General features: G+C 47.9%; 1 protein-coding gene across 1 annotated transcript in view; it reads left to right on the top strand.

Moving 5' to 3' along the window:
* Positions 1-1,202: 1,202 nt before the first annotated feature.
* PARM1 (prostate androgen-regulated mucin-like protein 1) overlaps positions 1,203-11,926 on the top strand; it is a 95,087-nt gene continuing 84,363 nt past the window's right edge. The window contains exon 1 of the mRNA XM_008143721.3: positions 1,203-1,428. Within this exon, the coding sequence (XP_008141943.3) occupies positions 1,386-1,428 (43 nt within the window). The 5' untranslated portion in view covers positions 1,203-1,385. The remainder of the gene's footprint in view (positions 1,429-11,926) is intronic.

Genomic DNA, 11,926 nt, shown 5'->3' with positions numbered 1-11,926 from the left:
GGCTCATTAATTCCTGCAGCTTCCTAGCTCCAGTGACTAGGCGACCACCAGACTCATAGTCACATAGATATCAGGTGATGATCCGCCACCTGGTCTGATAGAGGTGTGAGAAATAAGTCTAAGATAGTGGAGGATTAAGTAAAAGGTCAGCTTTGATCAGTGTTTACACACAAAACTTGGGGGGCTTTGAAGGAGTAGAGTACAGGGGGATAACCCAGCGTGTTTGCCAGGCATCTTATCTGTACCATTAGCTAGTTGTGAGACCTTGGACAAGTACTTAAACCTCTCTGGGTTTCCATTTCCTCCCCCCGAAATGAAGCTATAACAGTGCCCACCTCAAAGTACAGCTGTGAGAACTCGACTTGGTGAAAACCTGTGCAGCACCATTGTCCAGGAAGCAGCAGATACTCGGGAAATGTCAGCCTTTGCTATTACCGCTGTGCCATTATGAGTCCAGCCCCTACCAGCTGTGCAACATTGAGCACATTACTTCTCTGTGCCTTGGTTTTCTCATTGGTAAAATGGGATAATAATTATTATTGTGTCATAGGGTTGTTAGAAGGAGTCATGGTACAGCACCTAGTCTCATGTCTTGCTCAGTAATGCCATGATCAATGTTACCTGACATTAGTACTATTTCTTCCAGTAAGAAGCTAAATAAAGCAGCAGACATCCTGGCTCAGGTACCAGGAAGTGCAGTGGTGTTGAATGTGTGGGAGGGTTTAACACACAGGCAGGAACGTTTGAAGAAAGGATGGAAAGAAATGTGTGTGCTTTTATAATGGTGAGTTTGGCTCTTGGAGGTGAGGCCTAAAATGGCATGTGATCACCTGTTTAAAGACTGTAAGCTCTTGTAAAAACAAGACAACAACAACAAAAACCTGAGATAAATTCCTGAGGGCAGAGATCTGCTCACACTTCTTTGTATCCCTAGTCCCCAACACAGGGCTAGACACTAAAACATACCAAGAACCCGGTCAAAACGCGGGTCCCCAGCCCTGACTGTCCAGCAGAGGCCGCCCTGGGCCGGACTCCCGGGACGAAGCGCTGGGAGAGGGAAGGCCAGGGGGTGGCCTTGTGGTCGCCGCCGGCCCGGGTGGGAGGGGTTTGGCACGGCTGGCGCGGCGGCGGCGGAGGCGGCCCCAGGCTCCTGCGGCGGGGATGGAGCAGAAGCTCGCCGGGCGCCGGAGGACACGCAGCTGACGGAGCGGAGCCGCGCCGCGTTCGCCGGGCTTCCCCGCCGCCGCCGGTACCTCCCGGGCCTCTGGCTGCCACCGCCAGCCCGCCGGGCAGAGGAGGAGCCGAGGGCGCCTGGTGCGCTCGCTCAGTCCCGACAAACTCTCCCGCTGCCCGCGCCGGACTCCGGCACCCAGCACCCGGATACCATGATCTGCAAGACTCTCCTCGCTCTCTGCATCTTCACCGCAGGTACTTTGGGCTTTGGGGCGCCGTGTTCCCGGGGGGCCGGGCGGCTGGCGCCAGGGTAGGGGGCTGAAGCAGGGAGACTGAGAAGTCAGTCCCCGCGCGCGGGGGGTTGGGGGGGCGAGTAGTGGGAGCCTCGGGGGTTGAGCGAAGGGCTGTGCGCCCTGGGGCTTGGGGTGAGGCGCGCCTTGGGAGATCCTGAACCGAGCCGGACCGAGCGGCGGGCTGGGTCCCTCCGGCCACAGCCCGCGTCCGCACAAACTCCGGCTGAGTTTGTAGAACAGGTGGCTGCGCGGCGCGTTCGAGTCGCGGGTGGGCAACACGGGCAGCTCCCCGCGGCTTCTGGGGTCCGCAAGCACAGCCTGCCGGCGTCGGGCGCCACTCTTCTCGGTGCGGGTGGACCCTGGGAGGGATGGACAACGGAAGAAGCGGGGGGCTGGGGAGCGGGAATGGGGGGGAAAGTGGAAGTCCACCGGGAAGGTTTTAAGCGGTGGCTGCGCGCCCCGCCAGGCTGGTTTGCGTGCGCGGAGAGTTGGCGGTTTCTGGTCCTCGCTGCCTCGGGATGACGATGCGGCATTCGAGTCCCGCGGAAGCTGCCCCGACCGGGTTCAGGCTCGTGCTCACCAGAGGGGTTTGCAGTTTTACCCAGTGGTCTGGGACTTCTAAAGCTGCGTGGCGTGGCAGAAACGGTTAACTTCGCTAAAACCAGCATCCCCCCGTTTCACCCACTGTCCCCGACATACAGGACAGAAACGCACTGCCCAGGGAGGCTTCCCCGCCAGCGCCTCTCAGGTCTGGAGAGGACCCATCTCAGGAGGCTGGAGAGGGAGGAGCGGGACCGAGCTGGACTTGGCGGGGGGCCTGGGAGAGGTGCAAAGTCTGGCGTTGGGATATCCGGTTTTTGCAGAAAATGCAGTCCAACGGGGGACACCTGAGTATGGGCAAGGCCCGGCACGGGTGGAAACAGTAGTGTGAGTGCGCGGACACTGGCGTGTTTAGATAAGAATGCTGCAAAGTCGCAGGCACACGCCAGTTCGACTCCTGCTGGGTAGTCCATGTATTTTCTTCCTGAATTGCTTGGGTTGCTGTCATTGTGGACACAAGTCGCTACGGTCCCTTGAAAAGAAGCTAGGGTTTCCTGGCAGCTCTCAAAGGATAATGCGGTTGTGAGGAAAAGTTTCCCCGACATGAGGCTGTAGCGTGCGTTTTTCCTCTACTTGCTGTGCGCCTGAGAAAACCCTTTTCCCTCTGGCATCTGGACAGTTTGGAGACGCGTCCGCGGACGGACCCGGAACAGTCTCGGCGACTGTGGCTGCGCAGCCCTGGGCCGGGCTGGGAGCGCCCGGAACCGGCAGGTGTAGCGGGGCATGCAGCCCCAAGACTGCCCTTGTGGCCATATCCGGGGTCCTCTGAGCAAGAGATGTTTACGAAGTGACATGAAGGGTGCCTTTGCTTTCTCCTCACTAGAAATCCTTTCATGAGGCTCGAGGGAGACTCAGAGAACCTTGAGTGAGACTGTAGAGCTAGTAGGTAGGTTTGTCTGCTAATTTTATTTCATGACTTGTCTTTTTATTTTATATATATACACATATACATATATATACATATATATGTATATATATATATGTGTGTGTGTGTGTGTATATAGATATATATATATATATAGATATATATATATATATTTAACAGCAATGGCAGTTGGCAAAACCGGAATGAATCCTACTAGGCAGTGTATTGTGACATTTTCCCTTCCTAAGGAGCTCAAGATTTATTTATTTTTTCCTTAGCCTGTTTTAGAGTTCCAACCCCGCTATGCCAGGGACAGGAATAATACCTTGTTCACTGCCAGAATGAGGAGGGCAGGGGTAGAGGGTGGCTCAGGGATCAGGGAGCCGCCTCATCTCCATCCCCGCTCACTTGTGTGGGGGTCAGAGCCAAGCAGATTACAGGCGCCCAGTTCCGAGGCTCTCCTGACCCGGAAGACACAGTTATGCTTCTGTGTGTCTCCCCAAGAGAGTGATGAAGCTTCCTCCTCTCCGGCGAGTTTGTACCTCTGAAGGAACCTCGTTAGGAGTCAGTGTGGTGTTAGAGCTACTTGACATAAACACCTCATGAGGTTCTTTGCATCCCAGAGTAAAGTGTTTACAGAAACTAAAAAGGCACTTTCTAAAGAATAAAGAGAGGTGCTGTTGAAGGACAGCGGGTTGAGGTTGAGGGCTCTTGAAAGGAAAGTGGCATGCCTGTTTCAGCTCCCAGTTGTTTCGCCAGGCAGTTGCTTCTTTTCTGTTTTCTTCTCCCACCCTACTTGCCCCCCTGCGGCTTTAGAGGCTTCAGGGCAATTTCTGTAAAACTCTTAAGATGATTCTATCGTGAGCCAGGAATGGGGTTTGGCAGAGGACTTTTTTTTTTTTTTAGCTTAATAAGTCAATATATACATGGCATTTCCTCCACCCTGCATAATGGACACTTGCAAATATGTGTGCATGGGCCACCCAACGAAGTAGATCTCCATATGTACTCACTTGTATTTTTAAAAGAAGGAAGAGAGAAACCATGGACGGTCTTCACTTCTCTCAAAGTTAATGGTGGTAGAAAACTAGCTGTCATGCAGGCCGTTCCCCAACACCTCCAATGCCAGTACAAGGCATACAGGAGTCCTACCTCCAAACTAAAGCACAAGCCAGAACCTTCGAGGTTTGGCAGCAGAACCTGGAGTGAGGGAGGACAGCTGGCCACAGAAGCTTCCATCTCCACCCCTCCCCCTCTCCCCTCTGGATTCTCTTCCTTCATCATCACCACCATCATTGCCACCTTACTGTGTTCTACGTCCCAATTTATTTTTAAACACTTCCTCACTGAGACAACTGAGGTATTCTGGGACTTTCAAAAGGCCTTTCCCCAACACGCAAGAAGGACAAAGGGGAAAGAAGCATAAGAGAGACGCAAACCCCGGGATCCACTTTCCTGCCTGGGGCCTGCCCTCTCTGCCCCTTGTCTCCCGGGCAGGGAGAGGGCTGCATTCTGGCTCACCACACAGGCCCACTTCCTGGCTCCTTGGTGATCAAGACCAGGGGCTAGATTCCAGTCTGCCATCCAGCTAAAGATCCTCTTTGTGTTCTGCGCCTATCATAGCTCTCCTCCAAGTGACTGACAGCTAGAATGTCCTCGTCCCTTAAGGAAGACCCCACCCTGCACACTTGTGGCTCTGTTCTTACCACATATGTCAGGACCTGGTCATAAGCATATGGAAGCCTTATCATAAATCGTATCACAAACATGTTAAAAGTAAACAAAAATATGTACACACATTTATAGGAACCGCAAGGTGTTGGCTGTGGTTGGGTGGGAGTGAGGGTGAAGGGTTGCTTGCGTCCCTTTAGTATGATGACCTCCTGCTCCCCTGAAGTCTGGGTCACAGTTCAAGAAGTGACACCTTCACCTGAGAAGGTGGAAGCTCTTCCTTGTTATCTGATACATTTACTGAGGCAGAGTTGCAAAGTGATAAGCACAGAGATCCTGCAGCTAGATTGTCTAGGCACAAAGCTAAGTTTTACTGCTTACTAATTGTGTAATTTAGGGCAAGTAACTTAACCCCTTGAGTTTTCTTATCTACAAAATTGGGGGATTAAACCTCACAAGGTTGTATAAAGTGTTAAATGACTGAAGAGACCTACAGTAGCCAGGACATAGTAAGCACTCAATAAATGGTAGTTATTGTTGTTGGTATTAGTCCTATTAATAAAGTTTATTGTATTTGCACCAATTAGGTCATCCTCTCCAAAAGCAGAGTTTATATGTTTACTCTTGGACAATGTAAATCAAAGATCTCAACTAATATTCCAGCACAGTGCCAGCTGTTCTGGCAAACCCTAATGTGCAAATTAAGAAAAGCTTCAGTTCAGCCTACTAACTGCCTAATTTGAAAAGGTTAATAACATGCCAGCTCAGATTTAGCACAACAGTCCCAAAAATGCTCAGTAACAAATAGAAGTCTCACCAAGGACTTTATTTTTCCACAGTCTTTTGCAAACTGCTATGTTTCAAAAACCCAGCTCAGCTAAACCTTAAGGTCAGGTTCCCAGAGATGCAGATTTGGGATAATTCAATCAAACAACTTAGGAAAAGACAGCTCATGGTATCTGAATGATCCAGAATGGCTCTCTACAGTACCTAAATCATATTGGCCAGATCATTCATTTGATTGGCACATTTGGACCTGATCTAATTATACTTGTGTTTTTATCCTATATAATAAGAGAGGAATATGCTAATTATTCATTACACCCTGAGGCTTAACGACTGGATTACAGATCTACAGGAGGGTGGAGCAGCGAACTACAAGTGGGCCACGGAGAGCTACAGGAGGGGGCAGGGTATCAAGCTATGAGGGGGTGTGGGGGGTGGGAGGAGCTACAGGAGGGTGGGGCGGTGGGCAGAGAGCTACAGGAAGGTGGCAGCGACCTACTGCACATGGATTCGTGCGCAGGGCTACTAGTATATAAATAAAAAAATACTAGCCTGGTATTTTCATAGTTTGAGCAGGCCTTTGTAAGCAATCTTTTTTCCTGGGGGTGGGGGGTAGAGGCTATAGCATCCATTGGAGAGAGACATTCATATAGAGAGAGACGTTTAAAAAATATTTTCAAGAGGGATTGGCTGTCTTAATACCCAAATGAAAGGAATCCTGGCATTTATAACAATTTGCTTTCTTTTGGAACTATCTGTCACTGAAATTGGATGTGTTAGTTTAGGAACCAAATATTTGCTTTGCTAATAAGAGATTGACTGAAATGAAAGAGTTGCTTGGAAAAATTGATGTTTCATTTAGAAGACAGAGGCAGTTCTAAAAAGAGGCAGGCTGAGCACATGTGCCTGATGCAATGACTACTTTTTACTTGGAAATGCAGGGCTAATAGGTTATCATCCAGTTAATGTGCAAGCAGGGTGACTATAAACCAAGAATGATTTGTGGTCCTAACCGGTTTGGCTCAGTGGATAGAGCGTCGGCCTGTGGACTGGAAGGTCCCAGGTTCGATTCCGGTCAAGGGCATGCATCTTGGTTGCGGGCACATCCCCAGTGGGAGGTGTGCAGGAGGCAGCTGATCGATGTTTCTAACTCTCTATCCCAACCCCTTCCTCTCTTAAAAAATCAATAAAATATATTTTTTTTAAAAAGAATGATTTGTGTATGTAGTTCACAGCATTACTTTTATTAGTCACTGCTTAAATTATTTAAGTGACAAGGATTGACATAACATCAGATTTTCTAAGCTGTGGATCTTTAAATGTCATTATCTTTTACAGCAACATAGCTTATTTCTTTTACCTGTTTTAATGCCATTTATAAACCTTGAGATCTTTGCCATTTTATAAGTAATAGAAATCATTAAAACAAAATAGACAATTACATAATTCATTACAATTATATAATGTTTTTCTTTGGTGCAGGATGGTATAATGTAGATGGAAAATAAGCTGTTCTAATTTTCCTTTGGCTAGTGTTGCCAGATTTAGCAAATAAAAACACAGGTTGCCCAATACAATTTGAATTTTCAAATAAACGGTGAATTCTAACTATATCCCTCCCACACAATACTGGGGACATGCTTAGACTAAGTAATTCTTCATTGTTTACCTTAAATTCAAATTTAACTGGGCATCCTGTGATTCATCAAGAAACCCTACCTTGGGCTTTTCACCTGCAGTTCATCTATCCCGTGGGTTTGACATTAATATTAGCTTTATCAACACCACCTCACCCTGCTCTATTTTATTGGTAACAATCTGTTCATGGGAAGACATGGAGATTTCAGAGCATCTCTCTCTCGAAGAGAAGCTACAAGGATTAGGATTCAGAGGCAGCTCTCCAATGAAATATTTGGAATCTGACTGTACACTGAGTGGCCAGATTATAATGATCTCTGAACGCATAATAATCTGGCCACTCAGTGTATGTATGTAATATATGTGTGTGTGTGTGTGTGTGTGTATGTACATATATATATATATATATATATATATATGTGTGTGTGCATATATATATATACACACACACACACACACACACACACACACACACACATATATATATATTAGAGGCCTGGTGCATGAATTCATGCATGGGTGGGGTCTGGCCAGCCTGGCCAGGGGGAGGGGACATGGGTGGTTGGCCGGCCTGCCTGCTGGTCGAACTCCTGGTCAAGGGGACAATTTACATATTAGCCTTCTATTATATAGGATATACACTAAGTGGCCAGATTATTATGCATTCAGAGATCATAATAATATGGCCACTCAGTGTATATCCAGTAATGGTGCATTATTGTGTATTTCTGATCAGTTGGTGGGATTTCTGTGGCCTCCCTGAAGCTACATTATTGGACCCCCTTGTAACCATTCCTCTTTACAAAACTATATTTTAAAGGGTGGCAATGTTCATGCATAGGAGGTGGAAATAGTAGCCTTCTAGAATCCAGCTGGCAGCTTTTCAAAAGAAAGTTATAGAAGAGCTTTGGATTTCAGTGATCTCTTCTGTGCCAAGATCTTATACATCTCACAAATATTAATTGGATAAGGTTTACATGATTCCTGCGGGATAGGGCTACTGGTATCACCTGTGACTATATAAAGCCTTAAGCAACATATTAGACACAATTTCAAGGCAGATAAAAATTATTTAAACTATCAGATCGTGGCAGAAATTTGTACCTTTCATACCCAAGGCAAAGTTTGTAAGTAGGTAACTGTTAAGTGGGGAAAAAAATTGTGGGAAGTTCCCAGGTGTCATATTTAGAAAACATGTATACTCAGCACCAAATAAGATGAATGGTAGAATATAACTTTGATGATAATATCTTCCACTTACTGCCCAAATTCTGACACCTGATTTTCTTTTCCATTCGTGAGGAAATAAGGATATGGGAGCTTTAGTGCAGGTGCTGAATATGAAAAAGGATTAAGGGAGAGAAGGTTTTACTTATTTGTTTGTTTGATTTTTGTTTTTATGGCCATGGTTATAAACTTCCAGCTGTCATTTCAACTTCCCATTAGTTAGAATATATATTTTCTTATATTGGGTTATTAAAATATGTCATCTTTTAAATGATGATATTCTTGCCAGCTTTATGTAGTCCAGAAGCATAACCTCATTACTGACAGAGTTGATTCACCCACTGCTGTACCCATGATGGATTGTGACTGGTGCTGCCTGCCCCTTATGAAACCTTTTCAGTTTCTGTTGGAAAGCTTTTGTGATCCCACAGATAGACGGCAGAATAATACCATTATACTAGCACTGAACCTTTATTTGATTGCTAAACACTTTATACTATACTAGAGGCCCTGTGCACGAAATTCGTGCATGGGGGGGGGTGTCCCTCAGCTCAGCCTGCACCCTCTCCAATCTGGGACCCCTAGAGGGATGTCCGACTGCCCCCTAACCACTCCCATGCCAGCCTGATTGATGTGGGATCGGGCCTAAATGGGAGTCGGACATCCCTCTCACAATCCAGGACTGCTGGCTCCCAACTGCTCGCCTGCCTGCCTTCCTGATTGCCCCTAACCGCTTCTGACTGCCAGCCTGATCACCCCCTAACCACTCCCATGCCAGCCTGATTGATGTCGAACTGCTCCCCTGCCAGCCTGTTTGCCCCCAACTTCCCTCCTCTGCCGGCCTGGTCACCCCTAACTGCCCTCCCCTGCAGGGTTGATCACTCCCAACTGCCCTCCCTTGCAGGCTTGGTCCCTCTCAACTGCCCTCCCTTGCAGGCCGGGTCCCTCCCAACTGCCCTCCCCTGCTGGCCATCTTGTGGTGGCCATCTTGTGTCCACATGGGGGCAGGATCTTTGACCACATGGGGACAGCCATCTTGTGTGTTGCAGTGATGGTCAATCTGCATATTACTCTTTTATTAGATAGGATAGAGGCCTGGTGCAGGAGTGGGGGCCAGCTGGTTTGCCCTGAAGGGTGTCCTGGATCAGGGTGGGGGTTCCCTTGGGGTGTGGGGCGTCCTGAGCAAGGGGCCTGTGGTGGTTTGCAGGCCAGCCACACCCCCCGGCAACCCAAGTGGAGGCCCTGGTATCTGGGATTTATTTATCTTCTACATTTGAAACTTTGTAGCCTGGAGCAGAGGCCTAGGCTGGCCAGGGCTGCAGAAGCTTGGCTTCCTCCATTGCCCGGGGCAACCCTAGCCTCTTGCTCTTCCAGCTCCGTGGCTGCCGCCATTTCTGTTGGAATTTATTTACCTTCTATAATTCAAACTTTGTACCCTTGAGTGGAGGCCTGGGCCCGCCAGGGTGTGTGGAAAGCTTGGCTTCCTCCATTGCCAGGGAAACGCAAGCCTCCCTCCTGCTCTCTGTGGCCGCAGCCATCTTGGTTGGAGTTAATTTGCATACTCGCTCTGATTGGCTGGTAGGCGTGGCTGGTGGGCATAGCTTGTGGGTGTAGTGGAGTGGTGGTTAATTTGCATATTACTCTTTTATTAGATAGGATGATTCTTGCTTTGTACTGTGATTCAGATCCTTTAGGAAGAACAATAACAATTATCATTCCTAATAAAAGGGTAAAATGCTAATTAGACCGGATAGACTAGATGTCTTCCAGACGTTATTCCAGGTGTCCTTCCTGACAAATCTGGGGGCGTGGCCGGCCTGAAAACCACCCGTGACCCCTCGCCCAGGCTGGCCCCGCCCCCCAGCAGGGACCCCCCACCCCGATAGGGGCATGGATGGTCTGCAAACCACCCGCGGCCCCTTGCCCAGGCTGGCTCCACCCTCCAGCGGGGACCCCCCACCCTGATCCAGGGCCCCCTTCAGGGCAGGCCAGCTGGCCCCCACCCGTGCACCAGGCCTCTATCCTATATAATAAAAGGGTAATATGCAAATTGACCCTAACGGCAGAATGACTGCTGGACCAGTCACTATGAGGTGCACTGACCACCTCTTGGTCCCTTTCCCCGGCCGTCAGGCACTGATCACTGGATGGCAAATGGGGAACTGAGGGTGGGTGGTGGTATGGGGCAGGGCTGGCTGTGGGCAGCTGGGGAAGAGGGCCCTGATCGCAGGCCAGGCCTAGGGACTGTACCCGCGCATGAATTTCATACACCGGGCCTCTAGTTGTGAGTATAAAAGGGTGCTCTCCTTATTCACTATGCAAAAGCTACAATGCATTGGTGGCCTCTATGTATTTAGGGAAATGTCTAAGACTCCAGTCATTCTATTGAAAGGACATCAGTACATCTCCCAATTACAACATGAGGGGGTCTCAATGCCCATTTATTCAACAGAGGGTCCTAAAGAAATCTGGTGGACTGAACACTTCTCTTGGCCTGAGAAAAGAGTCAAGTTATTGGTGGATCACACCCTCTGCCAGTCATGGCAGTTCTTGCTGTTGATGGATCTGCTGAGTGAGAGGCAAAATTGAGATGGATATGGCCATCATCCAACCAATGAGAAACGCTGGATATTTTATCTTAAAAATTATAATTGTTGATAGAGGTGGCATCCAAGTGGAGAGATCCCTGGAATTTTTGAAGAACTGTTCAGGCAGGTCTGAGCAGGAGAAAGGACTATCAATTTTTGAGGCTAAATGATCATTCATCATTTACATTCTAGGAGATGTTGGTGGGGAAGGAAGTTCCAAATTAAATATGGAATCTGTCAGTAGAAAGGGGCTGAGGCTATTTTAGAAATTCTGCATAGGATGCAAGGGATAGGCTGGAGGTTGTCTGTTGTATGAGATGGAAAGAATATATCAGAATGGGAGATGATAACTAGAAATCATTTGGGGCTACTAAAAACCAAACCACTCCCTTGATGATGATGATAGGAATGAACAATTCATGAAGTTTCATTTTTAGGGGGCAGGATAAGAGATTCCTCCTCAAATGTATAGGAATATAAAACCTGTTTTAGTATACTGTTTTAGTTTTGTAAAAGGTGACACATGGAGCCTTTTAGTTTAAACAATATGGTGGCCCTTAGTGGCTGGTATTTAAGTACCACCAGCACTGTGAAAGGGGGCAAAGCGTGCGACAATGCCCTGAGATGCCAAGAGGAATTCTCCCGCATGGTTGGATCCATTAAGAAAGGCGGAGTGGCCTGGGGTTACTCACTCCCAGGCAGCCTTCCTAGAACTGCACTTCAAAAAGAGTCCTATTTTGAGTATATTCTCCTTTAAGTGCTTACAGGAAGAGAACACAGTGCTGATATTCATCAGGTGAGGCGGGGATTTGTGTTACTTCATATGAGAAGCAACATGGTGCCGTGGAAGGGGCTTTAGAGAAAGACAGGCTGCCGTGGAATGCCAACTCAGGGATCTTAGATCCTTCCCCTTTAGGGTGATAATATACATGGGGTAAATATTCAACAAATGTTATTGAGCAGGTGTACCAACAGATAGGTTTATTTTACTTCACTTCATTTGTTTATCTGCCTCCCACTAACAGACTTTAAGGTGCATGAGAGCAGAATTTCAGCTATTTTGTCCCTGTATTGTCCTCAGCCTG

This window comes from Eptesicus fuscus, chromosome 2, assembly GCF_027574615.1.
Source record: "Eptesicus fuscus isolate TK198812 chromosome 2, DD_ASM_mEF_20220401, whole genome shotgun sequence".
Taxonomy (NCBI): domain Eukaryota; kingdom Metazoa; phylum Chordata; class Mammalia; order Chiroptera; family Vespertilionidae; genus Eptesicus; species Eptesicus fuscus.
Note: the sequence above shows the minus strand (reverse complement) of the source record. Positions and strands in the feature narration are given on the sequence as shown.